This window comes from Pararge aegeria, chromosome 2, assembly GCF_905163445.1.
Source record: "Pararge aegeria chromosome 2, ilParAegt1.1, whole genome shotgun sequence".
Classification (NCBI taxonomy): Eukaryota; Metazoa; Arthropoda; class Insecta; order Lepidoptera; family Nymphalidae; genus Pararge; species Pararge aegeria.
The window spans coordinates 15,658,491-15,680,182 of record NC_053181.1 but is presented as its reverse complement, the minus strand read 5'-3'; the positions used below and the strand labels follow the sequence as shown (position 1 = coordinate 15,680,182).

The window sequence follows — 21,692 nt, the reverse complement described above, 5'->3', positions numbered from 1 at the left end:
TAAAATGCACCTCGAATAACGCCTCGGTCGCCGATGGCATTCGACAATACGTGAATACGTGGCATGCAAATGTTACGTTTTAGCTGGGGGTTTACTATCATTGCCTAGAGCAGAATTATTGAAATGCTGCTGGTGTTTCAGAATTATAATCCTTATTTTATTGAGGTTAACGTATGTTTTTGTTAAAAAAAAAAATCGTGCAAACTCTCAACAATTGGGGAGGAATTTGTTTGAAGATATTTAATTGGGTTAAATATTAATTAAAATATTTTAAACATTTTAACATTCATTTTTCTTTTTCTATTAAGGCAATCTTAATGGCTATGTTTTATTTAAATATGACAATATTGCACAAAAATTAAGTGTATTGAAAATAACGCTACATCTTCTTAATAATTTAACTACGTAGAATCAAACCAAAGTCACGGTTTTTATGCACTTTCGTTATTTAATCAAAAACGTATAAATGTCTTATATTGAAGTGTTCGCAAAACCAGCAGAAGTGGCTTTCGGACAGGGGTAGGTAAACGATATCACTTCTACGAGCGTTTGCGAGAGAACTAAATTAGGAATTTCCCGTATAGAGTTATCCCATAGATTTGGACAGTTAAGTAAACTTTCGTTACAAACCAACTAAAGCTCAATATAGGTTTATTGAGTTTTGCGAACTAAAAGCTTTGATGTAGAACTAAGTCATGCCGCTATGGTAGCGGCATTAAATAGGTAATTTTTTTATCGTCGAACATCCTACCTACCTTTACGGAATATTTAAAATAATTGAAGTTTACTAAATTTGTTATAAAAAAATTAAATAATTGTTTCTACATTAAGAAATGAGTTCCACCTAACCGCGGCGCTGACATATAGAATGCTTTTACAGCAGAAAACTATGCATTTTATTTTCTTAATTTTTAATTTTAAGGCAATTTGTAGTAGACCTTAACCCCTTCTCATTGTGGGAGGAGACCAGTACTCTGTAGTGGGCCGGTACTGGGTTTATGTGATGATGATGATGAGTAGTAGACATTAATATGAATAACTGGGTCACTGTTGTATGAAGAGAAAAAGACTTTGTGTGAAAGTGTTTTATAGCCGTGGTTACATATGTTTTTACTCAGAAATTACATTGTACAGATTTGTCTCCTAGTCACGGATTATAGCCAATTAGACGAACGATTGGCGCAGTTGGCAGCGCCACTGCTTTCTGAGTCCAAGGTTCGATTCCCACTACTGGAAAATGTTTGTGTGATGAGCATGAATATTTTTCAGTGTCTGGGTGTTTATATGTATTTTATAAGTATTTATGTATAATGTATATTATTCATAAAAATATTCATCAGTCATCTTAGTAACCATAACACAAGCTACGCTAAGCTATTGATAAATAATAAGTATTTATGTATAATATTTGTATGGATAATATACATAAATACTTATTATATATCAATTCAGGTTGTTATGCATTGTATATAAAGAGGAATAAAAATATATATGTACCTAGTTAGGTAGTAATACCTAAAACTTCGTTGAATTAGCCGAATCCACTTTGTTCATTGATTCTACTATAGCTTAGAAAAGTTTCTCTCAATACCAACCAAAACTCAATGTAGGTTAATTGAGTTTAGCCAGCTAAAAGCTTTGATACAGTACATTCTTGATAGCTTATAGCCGCAACCCGGAGTGCCTATAATCCGGCAATATGTATTTATAAAGTTGCATCGATCATTGACGATATAATCAATAATAAATGAACATTGACGTTATAATCAATAACATATTACATATCTACCTGTTCGGTATAAATATATATATTTTTTTTTCATGTTTTAAGTTAGCATGTTATGTATGTACATCACTGACTATCTATCGTTTAGCGCTGATTGTACCTTCAATACGTTATTTTATTATTTATTATTAATAGTTTTTACTCAAAGGGTCTTTCTATATTTGCTTTTGGACGTAAGGTCCTTATAATTTTGGATACCCTCGAGAAACTCAGAGATTCTTAGAATAAATGATAGTTTTTGCGTTCTGGCCATCACAAAAAACAGAGGCTTGTTACATTGTAAAAAGTATAGATAGATTTCATAATAAGAAAAGTTTTCATAAATAGAACCATATCTAAAATAGTGTCTTATGTATTTAAAAAAATAGGAGAGGAAGGTGGGTTGTTAATTAAATTTATGGCAACTAAACCTAAGTTCGATTACGAATCCAGTTCTGAACTTATGACAACCAATATAACTTATTATTCTTTAATAATTTATACCGCATGGTCTATAGAAACTTCATTAACCGGAAAACCATCAAAAACCTTTGTCATTATAAACCAGTTACTCGTTTAACCTAACGTAATTTAAAAGCAATATTTACAAACGATAACGCTACATTCACAATAAGCTATTTGTTTTAACAGTCATGATCGATTCGAGCGACCCTATTGAGTCCACTGATTGTGTCGGCTAGTTTAGTAAATGTCGCAGTCAGCCGGAACTGAAAGCAAAAATAGGCAAGTGGCAAGTCCATTTGTTAATAAATCATGTCACCCTAAAGGCTTACGTATATTATAAATGCGGTGTAGTGTCGCAACCCATTGAATAATTTCGCCCTTGTGGAGATGTGTCAGGTCGGAACCTTTGTTAAATTAATAGTTTTATTATGATTGCCTGTTGTAGTTCAGGTCACGTTGACTTAAATTTAAGACTATTGAAGGCCTACGTGAATACGGAATGTTATGCTTTAAATCTAAACAGTTTTATGTTACAAACATACACTAGTTTTCGAGTGCAAAATCGTTCATGTTAATTTGCTTTCTTGGAACAAGGGATACGCTACGTTCTCCATTTTGTGTGCTAAAAAACATTGAAACGTTTCCCCCTTGGTGCGCGAAATAACTTACAAATATAATATATATGCTTTCGCCTTTGCATTATTTAGTAGACCGTTAAGCACGTAGTAACGTGCTTCACGCACATTTTGCCCGCTACAATCCGCTTGCAATATTACTACATTAAGTGTACAGTAAAATATTAAATATAAAAGAATATCGGTTTTACAAAGTTTCGCCTTTATGTGGTTGAACCTTTAGGCGGGGGTTATAAACCTCTCTACCAATCTCCACCCTACCCCACCCTCGCATGTCAACAATATATTACGTGTCATTATTTAAGGCGAAAGCCACTGTCACTCCGGCACACGTTACTAAAAGCAACTGGTGTTATTAAATATTACGGATAAGCTAATTACTTTTCCATTAAAATAGTTTTTATTTAATAATTTCACAAAAATGTTATCTTTTGTATTCATGACTTTATTGAAATATTTTGCTTTTGTATTATTATGTAGGTAAATAACGACTTAATAGTGGAAATACTATTTAGTACTTATAAGTAACTAGTGTTATTTTAAGCTTAGTATTACTGGAACATTTTCAATAATAAAATAAAAATTAGGAAAAAAAAGCCAGCTTTTCATATGTTTGTAAAGCTTTTTTGTCTTTTCAATATCATTGAAACGAATCTATTCAATTATGAGGTTGTGCACTAATTTAGGTTCTATTCATTCGAGATACCGGACGTCATTTGGAGATGCCACTCTTGGACTAATTGGATTAGAACTCGGGTTATTCTGAAATTCTGAAACTTTAGATTTTTTACTTAATAAGGAAAATATCTGATTTAAATAAAAAGTCCCTATTCTGATTCATTATGACTGACTCATGAACAACTGTTAGTGCAATTGTGCAATTTTTAAGTTTCTCGATGAAAACCTAGAAACCTAAAAATTGCACAATGGTTCCCTTCATAATGAAGAGAAGGAATAAGGAATATTTCGGGTAAGGTTAGGGAACAACGAGGATTTATATTTTCTCTTTCAAGTTGCCTTATTTCCGTAACTTTTTCTATTCATTGGAGATTTCATATACTAGTAAGTAGATAATTATAATCAGTAACTATTTTTAGGACTTTGCGGGATTCCCCCGATATAGGCGTTCTGGAGACGTAATTTTTTTTTACCACACTGGGATTCAGAAAGGGGTTTGAATATTTTAAAATTGAGCCGAGCTTACCTACTGCCCGCCGTTTTATCAGTTTAGGGCCAATTTGTGAATTTAATTCAGTTTTAACTACGAGTATTAACTGATGGCGACACCAGTATCTACCTACAACTTTGGTATTATATATTTCGGTTACCTGACACTATGGGACTGACTATCTATGGGACGCAGCGTACTGTTACATCGTCAACAACAATCCCTAATAAATTAGATACATAACGTAAAGATTATTTCAATCGTAGGTACTGGTATACCTGTTAATATATCTGTTCTTGCTCTTAAAGCTTGAATCACCTACTAAGTCAGACCTTCAATCATGTTCACATTGCCAATCGCCAATGTCACCCTTTTACTTCCCTGAATTGCAAACATAGCTGAGTAGCGCTGGGCAACAACCTAAGCAATATTGATCTAAGGCAGTAAATGGATGGGTGCCTGACTTTATTAGTTTCAAAGATAACTTGGTAACAATCAGTCAGCTCATTTCACTACATTACTAGTTAAGTAATCGCTAAAAGTAAACCAAGAAAATTTCTAACATTTTTTATTCACAATGTAGCAACACTTTACGACAGACGGACAGACAGAAGAGAGACAAAAGGGGAAAGGCTTCAGTATCCATAAGAGAGTACCGCAGAAAATTTAACGATATCTTCAATGTACTGAATTAGACCTGTTACAGTTTTGTTATAATATGATTCAATTCCATTCATACGTTTTAGCGAGAACGCTATTTTGAAAAAAAAAAAATGGTGGACTGTCGTTAAGCCAGAATACTCAAAGGCATTTTTTAGGCATACATAGTCACGGGTACTGTTAGTCTAATATAAATTGTAACGTCGAAAATATAATTATGCCAATCAATCTGAAAGGTAGTTACCATAGCTTAAGATTTTCATTTATTGCATAGTTGAAACCTAATCTAATAGAACTTTGTAACTAGTAAGTATGTATCTACTTGCAGATAAACACAAAAGTACAATATACTCAATGAAATAAATAAATATTCAAAAGCTGATCTATATAATGTTCGCTGAATTTTCAGGGGAGAATTGAAATGTAGGAAGGAATATGTTTCGTCTAGATGTTTCAAGCGAAGCGGATTGGCGTCACATGGGAATATTTAATCCGTGACATCTGGCAACATTGCGCGATTTCAGAAACGTTTAAGCCGCTTATAAAATTTTAGCCTGAGAATACAGTCTCAGATTTAAGTTAAGCCCTTAACCCTCAAGAGTAAAGTCTTAAAAAAGTTAAGAGGACCTTACCTTACCTTACCTTTACTTCAACAGTTTTGAAATACAGAACCGAAATTCGTAGCCCTTGTCTACATCATTTGCTACGCCTAACAAATCACCTACAAGCAATACTATATATTTTTACACTAGCCTATTCGCAGGGATTGTGCTCTCAAACTAAACTTTTTGTGCGAGGATACTTATTGAGAGTGAAAATTAAAGGACGCGTCAATAGTACATTCGTAGAGAGATAAAGAGAAAGGGAGCTCTTTCTTTTAAAGCAAATTTTGTGAGTCGCTTTTAAATAACGAAACCATATAACTCTGGCGTTTCGTAGATGTTGTACAACTTTCTAAAGGAGTTTTCTCAAACAAAATAAGAAGCTCTAGTATCTTCTTCTTTTGTTTGAGAATGAATGATATATATTTTTAAACGATTTACCTTCCGTGTTAATCCTCGGAGGCATAAGTACCGCACTATAGCTCGTATTAACGGCAATGTGATCGAAATGCCGGCTAGGAGAGAGCAGGAGGCGACGCGCCCTTGCAGACAGCGTTCCATCGTCGGCGTGAACGTTCAACCATCGCGCGTCGTAGTAAGAGCCTGGTGAGCCATCTATGCTGCTACTGCCAGCTGACAGTGCAGCCGCTTCCGCAGAGTCCATTATGCGCTGGAAAGAATATTGAATATAATACACAAAAAAATAATTATATATATAATATATAAAAATTCAGAGCAATAATTAGTTTGTAGAGAATGCAAACCATATTGTTTCTGATCTACGGTCAGACCTGGAGCTAGGAGGGTGCAAACCGGGATACAATTTCAAGGGGCGTAATATTAAAAATAAAAAAAACTTTCTCACACAAACGAAAAAGAAGGTAACAGATAATAAAGATATGAAAACTAATAAAGAATTATTAATTTCCAATTCCCCCGAAACATCTTAATCATTATTTATCTGTGAGTATCATTATTATTTGTAAGTATTTAAAATAATATTTCTCAGACGCTGGGGAGAGGGGCATCATTATGAAGTAGAAGGTCCAGAGCTGTCTATTGTCCACTGTAGGAAAAAAAGTCTATTGCAAGAATTTGCGGTCCACAAATCAAATCCACGATCTTCCAAAACTTTTTCCACTTCCAAAACCAACGCAGTTTTCGGCCTCTTGCTTTATAGTTACACAGGACGTTTTTGCACAAGAGGTCGAGCGGTACAATAAAAGCGGTAAAATGCGGAAGAAATGTATAACGTCCTGAGTTGATGACTCAGACGTTATATATTTCTGTGCGCCGTTTTCTCATTCCATGAAAACGCACAGCACGATGCTTGTTTCGCAGAAGACTCTGGTGCTACTATGTTGTCACGTGTTTCTAGCGGTGATGACATAGTGACTGTACAAAATAAGTATGAACTACACTAGCGACGCACTACACGACTCAGGAGACGTATACCTGCTATCCTATCTACACTAAACGGAAAGCTTGAACAGTTTTGTTCAGCTGTAAATGTGTTTTGTAACTACCCAATTTTTCGAATTACAAGTGATGTACCATTCTACGACAAAGTTTTATTGAGCCCACAGTTGGATAAGCTACTGTTAGTAGTGAAGAAATGTTAATAGATACTTTTAGCTATTAAAGGTGTCTCACGTCACAACTTCAAACACTCTCTTAAAGTCTCCGATTACCAAAGTTAGATAAAAGTTAGCCGGCATCTAGTTATATGTACTTAATCTTCATTAAGATTGTAATTTAATTAGTTTAAAAAAAGTTTAATTTACTTGATCGTAGAGAAATAGGAATAAATAAATAGAATATAGCATTTGTAAGTCTAAATAAAATCAACTTACTAGAAACGGCCATAAACTAGTACATCTGCAATTTCATAAATATACGGTTGAGTGAATGCATTTATGATATGATAACTCAGGTCATTGTAGATCCAGCAATGCATTATTTATTACAAGAAGGTATATAATAATTGATAAATTCCTTAATTACAAGGTTGCTAGGAAGATTGTCGTTACTTGCCGTTGGCGAAGTGCGCAGCGACACTGCTTTCTGAGTCCAAGGAACGTATTTTTGTGGTGAACACGCATGTTTTTCAGTGTCTGGATGTTTATCTGTATACTATAAGTATTTATGTGTATTATATTCAAAAAATATTTATCACCTATCTTAGTACCCATAACACAAGCTTCGCTTACTTTGGGGCTAGATGGCGATCGGTGTATTGTCGTAGTATATTTATTTATTATTATTTAAGATGGCCGCTCTACTTCCATTCCTCATGCAAAAAATAATTGTTAAATTGTCTAACGTTGATGCTAGAAAACAGCAACAGCTGACTTTTTTAAAATCTTAAAGTAACTATAAAAATCTGACGTTTTAAACGTGCTTTTATTAGGGCTATCTGAAATAAACGAATTTTTCATGATTATTGGATAATTTGTAATAAACGAATGTACTGTATTAGTATCATTTACTGTTTACTTTTGTACACAGTTGGCTAACAGAACGGTCTTGGAAATGTAAAACAAAACCTTTGAAATTGGTTCAGATATTAGGGAGATGTATGCCATCCCTCTTACTCGTAACTGGGTAAAAACGTTAAGATGAAAGACGTGAAATGGTCGGGACATACTTGCACTACAGACTTTCTCAAAGACGGTCTTGATGCATAAAAATGCAATTATATTCTTCAGTTCCCTTTGAAGTTTTTGTTACTAAATTCTCCTGCATAAAGAGCAAACTACGTAATTTTCTCTTTGCAAACTTAGATGGGGCCCCATTACTCTTACAAAGAAAAAGGGTTCATAATATCCGATTAGTAGTATTAGCTTTAGAAGCAATATGGTTGGGGTCAACTTTTTTATTTTATTATACATGATTTGAGTTTGACCCCCGACAAGCGCCACTATCTTTTCAGGGCTATTTGCGTTTTTAAGCAATTAATAATCACTTGCTTTAACGTTCCTTAATTAAGATGTCATACCAGCAGTCGGGTAGGCGGACGGACGAACAGATGGATAAAGAGTAATTTAAACCAAGTAAACACTAAATCATCGCTGCGCAGTTATTGTATATACTAGTTGTAGCACGTGACTTCGTCCTAATTTAGTTGGGATTTCTAAAAATCCTGCTGTAACCGTTTGTTCAAAACTCGTCGGGATAAAAAGTTTTCTATGTAAAAAAAGTATACCAGAATAATTGAACCCAGCGTTACGTTGGACCCTGCGGAACCTTACTCTACTCTGCTTTTTTGGGATTTAAGGTATCCAGAATGCAAGCTATATATTCATCAAAATCTGAGCAGTGGTTGAGGCGAACAACCAGACACTTTTTTTTAGCTTCCTGGCCCTGCGGTGAGGACTTTTAAATAAAGTGGGAGCTCCTAGGTTTGTGGACTTATATAATTTTTAAATTTTCTTTGGTCTGGTGGAAGGCTTTCGCCGTGGCTAGTTACCGACAAAAAAGGGCCGCTTAGCGGTATAGCTTTCCGGTATAATGTCGCATAGAAACCGATTAGCCATACTCCCTTACAGTTTAGACCGCTACCATATTAAACTGCATCATCACTTACCACCTGGTGAGATTGCAATGATGGGTTAACATGTAGAAGAAAAATTATGATATAACAGCTACAGAAAAAAAAAAATGATATTAGTATGGAGTAAAGATAGCGACACTCTTCTGGATAAAGTAATTAAATCCCGGGTAGCTTCTTAAGGAAAAAAATAGTAGGTGTGAATTTTAGATAAGTAGACCTCGATTGACCAAAAGATAATTAATCCTTTCGCCAATAGATTTTCACTAGGCAACACATCTAACCTTACTTGTCTATGGTTTGTGCCACAAGGTGTGGTATTTTGTGTTTGTATTATCATATTTTTATGGATTTAAGGTTATTAAAAAAACCGAATTTATATTTTTTTCATCTGTCAAGAGTCCGCCAAACCGGTGTCGTAACTTTAGACAACGTGACGCCGAACGTCGTCAGACATAACATGTCATGTCACAAGTTTGTGAAACGTTTTTTTCTCTAGAAAAAAACGCGATGTCAAGGAAATACGATTCTTGGGTTTAGTGAAAACGGGCATAAAACACGGTTCACTTAAAAGGAAGTATTTGACGGCTTCAATGGCTAAGAACAAAAGCACCTATTATTGATCAGAATGATTCGCCTCGCTAATTGCCAACGATTGTCTACGCTTCCATTTCTCCGATCGTCCTTTATACAGATGCAAAAATTTATAACGAAGTATTTCCGTAAAGATTTTGCCAGACTGTCCCTTAATGGAAAGAGTTATGATTAAGCAGTTTTTCAATACAACCCGCGGCTTAGGCTGTTAAGAAAATCAATAAAGGTGCTCGTATCATGACCCTTTAGAGGTCAAAAACCTTTCTTTAAGATCAAGTCACGCTGCGATGCGACTCCTTTAATATTATATTTCGGTACGGCTGTTTTCTAATAGTTTAACCTAGCTACGCTTTACTGTGGCTCTAACTGATATTGATTTCCATTCCATATGTAACACAACTTTGAGTAAAAATATTGATTCAATCTACCGACCACTTCTTGTGTTTATATGATGGATGATGTTCTTTATTAAATTTAAAGAAGAAAGATATAAAGTAATAGTATAGTGTGATTATTTAATTGTTACTGAATAATATTACAAATTAGTTTTCTAATATTATTCAGTACGTAGTATAATGTTAAGTACGTAATATTAAAATAATATAATATCTATACGTAAAAACATCTAAGCTCACCAACCCGCATTGGAGCATGGAGTATCTATGCTTTTAAACTCTCTCTAATAAGAGAGAGAAGTTCTATGCCCAGCAGTGGGCTATGAATTGGTTTTAATATATTATTATATGGTGACGATCATATCTCTCTCTAGCGAATAGATATCACAGTTACAACTTAAAAAATATATTTAATATGTTGTATACTAATACTCATATCATAAATTATATTTACTTGTTTAGATAGTCTCTATAATACGTAAATATTCCAATAAGAAACAGAACCAACGAAAAAGTTTAATGGCTCCATAAAGCGGCTTAGATATTTTTATGAGAAGAATTTCTCTTCACCCTTTCTTTATTTCGTTAATTTCGTGTCGTAATTACCAGCTCGAGATATTACGTTTAGCAAGTTCGCTAAGAGGTCCTGAGAACAGTTTATAAATGAGAGTTTTTAGTTGCGAGAGGGAATAGTCCCATCGGAGGAACAAGCTCCAAGTAGAGACGAAGTAATTAAAACTTCCACCCGTCCTTATAGTGTTTGTAGACTGGACGCGCTCTCGCTGAGGTTTATACAAAAACGCTAAGCTATCCCATCTTATTATGCCGAGTGGTAATATTTCCACAGCTTTAGCCATATTTATAATACCGAGGCTGGCAAATGATCCTATATTGAAAAGAGTTTAAGACGATTGTTTTTTTTTCTTATCTTCGAACCTTATACGATAAAATAGGAAGATCAGTGAAACGCAATAACTATTAACCGTAATAGCTCTAGAAGTGCTACGCTATAAAGTATAGTAGCAATGGCTTGTACACATGGCTTGGCTCCGCTTTAATCTCACACAAGATAGAAAAATAATTGGAATTTAGCGTACGTCGATTTAACCTCCTATCACAAACGACTATTATTAATCTTTTATGTAAAATCTTTCACCCGCAGGAACCCTATTGGTTTTTGGAATAAAAAACAAATAGTTTTAATGATAACCCGGGAATATGAGCTATAAGTATGCTGAAATGCAATCAAATCCGTTCATTAGTTTTCGCGTAATGCGCTAACAGACAGACAGGTAGACAAAAATTAAAAAGACATATCTGTGTTTTCTATCGCTTCCTTTGACTGAATTTTTGAAAATATTGGACAGACAGTTTATTGTAAGTATTCTACCCCCTTGCACTTTCCTAGGGCTGGAATTTCAAAATATCCTTTCTGTTTATACCTATAAAAATTACGCCTTCCAAAATTCACGTCTCTAGGAAAGTATAAAACTGGGATACAAATTTCTTTATTTCAAATTAAGAGCCAAAGTACCATGGTATAACTTGAAAAATGATCGCCTTTCACACAAACTTTAAACCCCTTTTAAACCCTTTTAACAGTTTCTGCAATGAATAGTGATTTATCAAACATTTCTGAGTGGAGCCGGCAGTATGGACTTAAGGTTAACCCTGTAAAATCTCAGACTATCATTATTGGCAACCCGGGATTGGGTGTTAGAGTTGATTGGCAGAATCTCCCTCCTGTTGTATACAACGGTGTCACTATTCCCTACTGTGACACTGTTAAAGATCTAGGCTTACATCTTGATAAACAACTATCATGGTCTGTGCATGTCAACGTATTGAGTAGGAGGATGTTTGCGACTATTAGGTCATTGCGTCGCCTGCGTTCTGTTCTTCCAATTCCGACCAAAGTTATGTTTGCACATTCTCTTATTCTCTCTATTCTTGATTATGCGGACGCAAGACGGACGGATGCACGCTATTCGGATCATATTTGGCTTACGCAAATATCATCATGTATCTGAATTTAGACTAAAGCTTAAGTGGCTCCCTATTCGTCTTCGCCGGGATCTCATCGTTCTCTTCGTTCTGTCGCTTCTGTACTGTGTGTTATTTAACCCAAAAACTCCCTCTTATCTAAAGGAGAAATTTAATTTTCTTGAGTCAGATTTACGTTCTTGTCGTACGCTGACTTTGAGCATGTCGTTTCATAAAACTAAGTTTTATAAGCATTCATTCATTGTTCAAGCTACTGAACTGTGGAATGCTCTCCCAATAAGCATACGACAGTCAAGGTCACTAGACATATTCAAAAATGCTGTTAAAGCCTATTATCTTGAGCAATAAAGACGACAGTGATTAACTCTTACTCATATTTAAGTATGTTTAGTATATATTAGTTTATTATTTTTTATATTTATTATTATTAGTATTTTATGTGTGTAATCTTGATAAGTATTAGTGTGTAATTGTTCGTAAGTATGTATATAATAATAATACACCCCACCGGTTTCCCTTGGTTTTCCTAATCCTAAGGTTGCCTGGAAGAGATCGCTACTAAGCGATAAGGCCGCCCTTTGTATCCTACTTTTTAAGTTTATTTTTGTTGTGTCCATTGTTTTTTTTCCTATTTGTCCTATTTGTGGTGTACAAATAAAGTGTATAAATAAAAAATAAAAAAATAACAGGTAAGTCATAACAGAAACCTATTGTCAAAATTTCAAATTTCTTACCCCCAGTTTATCAGTTATTTATTTATCAGTGATTATCAGTTAGTCAGGACTTTGAATTATAAAGATAGAAGAATAACATGGCGTCCAAATGGTGTTCATATATTTTGTTTCTACAGCGTTAGGTTTTATTATGAGAATAAAGGTTGGAAAAATCCCTAAGTGGCCAGAACTCGCCATTATGAAGTTGATCTAACACCAAAAGCTGAAATCTAGATGGTCCTACAGAGGCTCCAAGGCGTAGGTCATTTAGGGATTGACAGTAAGTCAAATTCGCCGCATATCTAATCTGGTCAAATGTAGTTGGTATGGTAGTTGAAATCGGAGATTTAGCCCAAAGTAGCGTTCATAAAAACATAAAGCCAATCGCAGGGAACCTCTGAACACAAGCCGAATAAGATCGCGCAGTATCTTAACACTTCCAGACGTCCACCGGTTGAGACAACCTACTAATGACGTAAAGTCGTAGTAGCTTGACGTAATATTGAATGATATTCTGCACATTTAATTCTAAACGGTTTTTTTTTTCATTATATCAATTATATATCCATAATTATTAGGTGATAAGGCCTCCTTAAAAATGTTGTATAGGACTTTTTAATTACATAGAATAAGTAAAAGTTGGTGAGGGCAACCCATGATGATGATGTCTTCAAAGATATAAAGAGAAATGGATGTGAGAGATTATGTAGAGTACATCTTCGGCTTTCAAAAGTATAAGTAGCAACGGTACAGTACAAAATGTGACCAAAACCTTGTCACGTTTATTAAAGTGATGTAAAAAGATGGTCGATGTACAAGAAAAACTTATCATCGATGAGCCTTTATGGGACTATTTATAAACAAAACTGCTTTAGACTCGGGTGCTCTAGACACCCGCCGGTCATTTAAGTGGTCAATGCACCCACGTGAATACTGGTAAAGTATAAATACAATACACGCATATATGCTAAACCTTACAAAATAAATTTTATCCAATAGCTCTTAGATTAAACCTCTATATAGTAAAAGCGTTGATATACCCTTGTTTATGTACTATGTGAGTATTTACACAGTCACAGAGTAGGAATAGGCGGTATCATAATAAGTTGCGAACAAGACTCGAGCCAAAGCGGCTGGAACTTGGCTTGACAATAAAGTTGAAAAATCGGGGGGATTGCCGCGGGCGTCGCCAAGAAAAAACGACACCAACATTTCGCACTTAATGAAACTGTAGCTGAAACAAAATAAAGGAATTCCGCATTTACAGAGAACTAGGTATTATTTCTGGAATAAGGAGGCTTTCATCGTGAATCTTAATGACTACATTGAAATACCTATTTGTGATGTGTGATAGTTTCCAGCAACCCAAGAAAACTTTGGATAGCAATCTTAAATGCTGATTTGACGGAATAGAAGTTTAAGAATCAAATGCATTCGACTATGCAAATTGTGCCAGAATATACCTACCGGTTACCGTTTGAGGCAATTAAATATCATTTGTTTTAACGGTGAGGAAAACATCGTGAGGAGACCTGCATGCTTGAGAGTTCTTTAATAATGGTGAAGTCTACCATACTTGGGCTGCGGGGTAGAACTAAACCTCTTTTTATTTTATAAGGAGACCCACGCCCTGTAGTGAGCCGGTAAAAGGTTTATAATGATGCTAAGGATAATACTACCTACTAATGCCTACCGGAAAGTCTAACCTATTGGGAAAACGTTTAGTCAAAAGACGTTAATTTTCCGGATAAAAGTAAAACTATGCAGTGGATGATGATAGTTGTAACATAAGTTAACTATAATATTTTTTTCTTCTTATGTTGATCATGGTCTAGTGGGTTCTTTTCGTTAAATTTCTTTCCTGTTATACAACATGTGGTTACAAATTTATACTCCGAACAAACTGAGAAAATATGCTAATGCAAGGGACTCCTGCGTTTTGAACGAAAAATAATATATACCTATTGAGTTTTCTTTGAGTAGGTATATGTTATGTTATCGGAGGTTCTCAAAATTATAATGTTTTAAAATCTGTTTTTCCCAAGGTTTTCGAAAGTGGACAACACTAAAAGGTTGGTAAAGGTACCAATTTATAAATATTAGAATAGGTTGAGATCACACAACCATTCAGCAATTATCAGCTTTTACTGAAATTCTATTTTCATATATATAACAACGAATAAGTTTATGGTGGATTGCCCATTTAAATACTGTGGCAAAATGTTCTCAATTTAGTTTTTTATTGTAAAACAAAATTATTACAAAAGTAATGCAAAGAACTAACGAGTATAAAGGTAGTTTAAGGAAAATATCGTTTAGTAGAAAAATTATTATCATCTTTTTAACGGCTCATAGTTGGGCACCGAACTAGTCTCACATCGGAGAGGTTTTACAAGCATATTTGCATGTTGCTGCTTCAATACAGGTAGGCTTTAACGGTTATTATCACATGTTAGTGATAAAAACTGGTACCGTGCTGTCGACACAGTGGTGGACAGCGCCAACTTCAGGCTGGAACAGAAATTCATTTTTAAGAAAAACCATAAAATTTATAAGGAAAAATAATAAACATATTTTAAAATCAAAATGCATTGCAAATTATAGGTGAATGGATATAACCTATTTTCATTAGTAATACAAGGAGCTTCAAATAACAAGCTACGTACTGGTAAATTGCCTCGGTATCCTAGGCTGTAACATGATCGTTTAAGATCCAGGCAAAATTGATCCTGCATTTTATAATACTTACTTTTAATATTATAATGATATCCATACATTTTTTAATGTACATCGTTCGAAATTTTGTTGCCGTAGGATAATTTAAAATCCTAAGAGAATTTTAAGAACTTCAACATACAACGAGATTACAGGGCGTTCGCATCAGACCACGAACTCGGCGCGGCAGACATATTGCATAAAGGCGGTTTCAGATCGAACCAACAAGTGCCGAAAAGACTAAGAAAATGTAAAATATTTTAATTCATGATATCGACCTTTGCTTCATAAATTCTTGATGACTTGAAGGTATTTCTGACGGTGAATAACGGTAAAGATGTGCGCCTTTTACAAGCTGACTTGTTTAGATTAGATGATTACTGAATTCAATATAAACTTGATCTTAATGTTTCTAAGTAAAATTCTTTATCTTTAACTAGAAAATTAGAACCTTTTCTTTATGAGTACACTTTAAAACATCAAACCCTAACCAGAACTGATAATAAGGGATATTTGGGTACTCCTCGTCAATAAACTAATTTTTGACTATCATATCGATATTATTGTGACCAAAGCATTTTAAGCTTTAGGTTTAATCATACGTGTTAGTAAGCCATTAAAAAAAAATTAAAACCATCAAAATCCTATACCGTTCATTGGTCCGTAGTCACTTATGAGTATGCTTGTCAAATATGGAATCCTGCGTTTCACGTTTTTATTAATAAAATAGAAAGTATTCAAAAGGAATTTATCAGATTCCTTAAGCACAAATTTCACTTCCTTAAAACTTCCTACGAAATATCATGTTCGCAACAATTTTGAATTTATAAAGCAAATGCCGATAGCATGTATAAAATATGGGGTACACCCGACGGTACTGACATCCAATTTGATTTAAATCCATTTAACACAACTGTTTGAAGTCTGTACTTAATATAAAAAGAAAACCAGCGAAAAAGTCTCCTATGATCCCAAGGTAGGCCAGTCTTTTTAGAAGCAAGATGTGGTTAATCCTGTCAAAAGCTTTGCCATAGTCAGTATATACAGTATCAACTTGGTCGTGACTGTCCATTTTATCAGTAAGAAAATCTAAGAATAGTGCCAAGTTTTTTGTTGTTAGTGCTTATCTATTTGTTTCCATTGAATTATGTCCCTGTATGTACTCAGGTCTAATAAATGGTATTGTAGATATTTACATATATGCATATCCGTTTCTGTACAAAAACATTCATCAATAAAGAATTTCTTCGATAAATAATAATTCATAAGAAGACAAGTAAAAGGTTAAAAGTGGCTTATTAAAACAATTTTGACTTACTAAGAGCACGTAATTTATGCATCTTTATCTGAGGAGTTAGAAGTGTCTGTAACATTCAGAGGTTGCACTCGTAGATGTGAATGAGTCTTTATGCCATCCCTCGGTGCGCCCTCGTATAAATACTTTCAAGTCTTTCAACTACTTGAAACTCTTTGCTAATTTTATTCTAGAGAAACACTGCTACTCCTAAAGTTCAGTTAAATGATAAAAGTCCCTTCGGATATTGTACGTCTACGGTCTATTCTAATTGAACGAGTGTTTGTATGAAATGTTGAGTTTAAATTTTAAATAATAGAAAGGTTATTTATAATTGGTTTATGAATTATTAGTATCAATTTATTATAAAAAAGCGTTCTAGATTTTTTCTCATAGATTCAACAAAAATATTGATTTTTATTAGGTCGTTACAACTATATTGTAGGTATAAAAGAATGTTGCTCACAAATAGAAGTTCAGTTATATATATGGATTTCTATTATTTTATACAAGCTGTTTAACGTCTATGAGAGACCATAATTGTATCTGCAAAACATTAAGAAACCAAAAAACATGTTAAATTTCTATTTTAATACATCCCAAACAAAATATATATAAGATATCCATATCAAAGGCTTTAAACGCTAAAGCATGGTTTAAATTCCTTAACGTAAGTGCGCGTACGTGAACAAAATTCAGGTGAAATTACGGTGCCGCTGCCGGCGTCGGCGGCTTCGCCGATTGAGCAATAAATCATATTATTATAATAGCCTAGCTATAATGTAAACAGGCCACCCTCTAACCTCGGCCTCCCCGCCCGCTATCCAAACAATGCTTCATTTAACGAGACAAAAATGTCAAGCAACGTTGACAAATTAAAACTCATATTACGAGTATTATACAGTGTGTGTTGTCTGTGATGACATGTGGCTCAGAAACGTGGTTGCGAACTATAAGCTTGTTAACCCTTGACTATAAACTCATCTATAACAGGATATCTCTCTTATAGTGGTTATCACGTCCAACCATAGAGTAGACGAGAGAACATGAAGAAATCAGATTATTCCCACTTAAAAGTTCTCGCCACTGCACGAGAGATGTCAGTATTTGGTTGGTAAAGTAAATAAATTATTACTAAATTGTTAGAAATTCAAACTTCCTTTAACACGCAGGATTTATTTAATTGATACTGACGGGTTAAAAAATCTTAAGACTAACACAACATGTGACAGAGATAGTTATATATATATATATATATAGCACGATCAAATTAGATATGAAGCAAGCACGTATGAACCGTATTACAAAAAAGTTTGCCGGCTTGAGACTCAAGGCAACGGGGCAGGTGAAACATCAAAACAATGTGAATTAAAAATTGTTATAAATAAAATAAATATTGAACAAGAATAAAACATAAAACAAAGTTTTTTTGGTAAAATTAATATGCCTACTCGCATATTACTCATTATTTGAAAAAATATAATACATAATACAGATTTAATTTACAAAGTGCAGTGCAAATTTATTTTACAATATGCAGTGACTTAGGATAAGTAGAGGTAGCGTCATAAGAGCGTCACATCCAAAAATAAAAAACAGCCGCCATATGTAAATAAAATGATAACTTTCTAGTCTAAAGTTAAGACTCACAATTGTAACGATACCCCATGAGTCATAACTCATAAATCCAAATCTAATCTTTAGAATGGAATAGTGCATCAAACTCATATTTTAACATATAATATTATCTACATCCATACATATAAATATATATCATACGTACATAACATGCATCACATACATATTATAATACACCCTTTTTTTGGATAGTCATGTAATAAAAAACCATAGAGCTGTAATTTAGGAAGCAGCTAGATGTATTTGGCGCAAGACAATATGTTGTGATCCTCATTTTGTGTCAAAATCTTTTTGTAAATTTGTTTGTCACTGGAACAATAAACCGACCCAAGTTATGCCAAATATCGACCATACCCTCAATCTTAAATTAAGGATACGAACCTATTCTCTTGGATAGTGCCTTTTAGATATTATAGACCTATAAGTGTTATACAAACATTTTATTACCTAAAAAAGTTTTATTATATGCAAACGAATTAAATTTTATACCTAATAGGTTTTAAACCCTCAATTTATAACAGCTAATTTAAATCCGTTGAAACGAGATTAATTAATTGACAAAATCTGTGACAAATCTGCGTGAAATTCTATCCAATATTAGAGCATTCAACCGGTACGCATAATATAAAACCGGCAGCCTAGTTTCAAATATACGCTAATTGCTGTATAGAGGCAGGTAATTACCAAACCAGTAGGTACATATATACTCGCATATTGTCGCTTATTAAGTAAATTAGTTTTTAGTTTGATTTAATTCTTCAAGCCCACCAACCTGATTGTAGTAGTTAGAAAGTTCTGAGCTCTAAATTATTCTCTTTTAATTAGGACAAAGTAGGCCTGAACTACAACAATGTGACTTTGCTATGCTATGTATGCTAATGCTTTTTTACAACAACTGAGTTTCTTGTCACTTGAAGCTGTGGGTTCGAAGGCTGATCATTCTCACAAGAGCTTATACAAAAACAAATATAAAATATATCATAAAGTAAACCGAATCTATAAAAGAGCATAAACAAAATGTTATTGTTTTAACTAATTTTTAGTGACACTGTGATATACGAACTCAGGCTAAGTTGGTTGTAGGTTTCTGAGTTTTGCTTGGTAATTGCCACTTCGGATTATTTAGCAAATTTGAATAAATATTTTTAACATAAATCAAAGTTAGTTAAAAAAAATTAATAACTACGTACAAACGGGCCACTCATTCATTACTGTCAACATAAAATACAATGTAATAAGCTAACAACGTAATGAGTACGATTTAACGACGTAAACAATAGCTAATGGTGACGTATTTGCGTGAAATCGCAATGAAGCCTGCGTGGTAGGCGAGAATACCTAGTTAAAGCGACCTACTTTGCTGTACGTTACGTTATAGATATTTAATTTTAGTAAAACATGTTATTTTTGTATACCTATACGAATATACGTTATAAATTTTTTATTTTTGTAAATAAGATTTAGATGACTGATTAAATTAAGAAAGCAGATTTTGGTTCAGATCGATTATTAATTTTGGATTTAAGCCGTTATAGGCGCAAGAGCACAATACAACGCATATTTACCAATGACGTCACCTATTCGAGTCTGCTAGATGCGCCAACGTCTTCCGTCAATGTGGTGCATGCTAATCAAGCGGCTCGTGCAACAGGCTGCGATATCAATTTGTTAACTTTGTTTATTATTTATATTTTTTGTTAACTTTTTGTGATAGAAGCTATCTTAGATGTTTATCTTCGTGAAGTTCAGGTATAGCACATATAATCAGTATTTTACCGCCAAGAGGAAACAATGAAGCATCCTTTGACATCATTTTATGAGAGCAAGCAACCTCGGTTCGCGATATACGACTTGTAGGTATTTCCGTAGCAAGGCGCACCGCCAAATTCTTGAGGCATGCCACTGGGTGCAGGGTGCAAGAAGCTGGGTGGCGTGGGTGGCGGGGAGGAGGGGGAGGGCCCTGCAAGTAGTGCATTCCCCGACCTTAATGTCGCCATCAGCAAATTGCGAACACCATCTGCTGGCGACAAGAAATCTCTGACATAATTCCTATACCATCGGTTTGCGGCCGCAACCGACAACCGCTAGTGACATTTATTCCGCCCATAGTTTTTTATCGTAAGCCTGCACATGACTTCGGCGAGCCTCTAAGTGTAAGAATACATAGCCTTAAAAAAGCGAGATTCTTGACGATTGTTTTCAATTGTCATTAAATAAAGCCGTTTAGTAAACGTAATGTTAAAGTAATTTTTTCTATCAGATATATGCTATTATTTATGTGAACCCTTCCTTCTGCCTAACGACAGCTATATTTAGCTTAGGTTAGGTTTTGTGGTACATCGCTCAATGAAGAAAAAGTTATTAATCCTATACATCGTATAAATGAAAACCGAAATAATACTTCACAGGCTTTTGAGGTACATTATGTACTGTCTCTGAGACTTATGTGTGAAACCGAAAACCAAATAGTTTTTGCTCTAACTAACATCACATGCAAAATTAAAAACATGTGACTCCTATCACTTTATTAGGTACGCGTCGCGTAGCGTAGGTACTATGCGCGTGTCGGTCTTTTATCTTCAATAGGGTTGGTGTAAGTAAACACTTGAATGTTTTGAACTCGTTTTTACGGAAAAATAAATATGCTTCTTTTGATTTCATATTTTACAGTGTGTGTATGTGTATGTATTCCTTATAAAATATAATTATGTATCCTAAATAAAACGTAATTCTGTACGCTTGAAAAGAGTTTGTAAGAGATTCTTAAACCATAAATTGAATTGTTTATAAAAAAAATATCACGCTTTCATAATAGCAATAATAATATTTCGCAAGTTGACGTAGGCGTTTGCGCCAAAGACTTTCTTTGGCACAAACAAAGTAATTTAAAATTAAGTTCCCGGACGCCTGAGCAGAGATCAAAGTCAAGTGTCAAGTTGATCAAAGTGTCTGCCCGCTACACACTTTGATTGGTGGTTCTCTTCTTTTGCGGTTTGCGGATTTATATTTTGTATAATTATAGCTGTTTTTTATTCTATAGTAATAGTAATTTCCCGGTCCAGCCAACCCACCCACCCATAAATAAAACATTCTTCCTAGGGCATGCAAGGAACACGTTCTATAAAATGCCACACTGTGTTCATCGCCACCTGTAACGTTCGTGTGCTCGTAATTACACCAGCAACCAAGCCTTTCAGACGATAATGCAACAATGCTACTTTGTGTCAGAAATAAGCGTGTAGTAGTACTTCATTGGACGAGCTCTGTCACAAAAATCTCTAGTACTACTACTGGTACTGGTAATGTATACGATCAGTTCATCAAATTAGACAAGTGGTTCTTGAGATCCATACTCAAACACACTCACGTCATTAAACTCTAAAACCACGCAGATAATGTTGAACACGCATATTCAGGAGATGTTGACATTACAACGCACAATTGTAAAGTCGTGGACTTCTGCAGAGTAAATGCCTTAAAGTTAAAGGCTAACT

General features: G+C 34.4%; 1 protein-coding gene across 4 annotated transcripts in view; it reads right to left on the bottom strand.

The window, feature by feature from the left end:
• The window catches only part of LOC120631688 (voltage-dependent calcium channel subunit alpha-2/delta-3), a 113,120-nt gene that overhangs the window by 31,547 nt on the left and 59,881 nt on the right, over nucleotides 1-21,692 (bottom strand). For all 4 annotated transcript variants that reach the window (XM_039901366.1, XM_039901382.1, XM_039901374.1 and 1 more), the window contains exon 4: nucleotides 5,737-5,965. In XM_039901366.1, coding sequence (XP_039757300.1) covers nucleotides 5,737-5,965 — 229 coding nt within the window. The remainder of the gene's footprint in view (nucleotides 1-5,736; nucleotides 5,966-21,692) is intronic.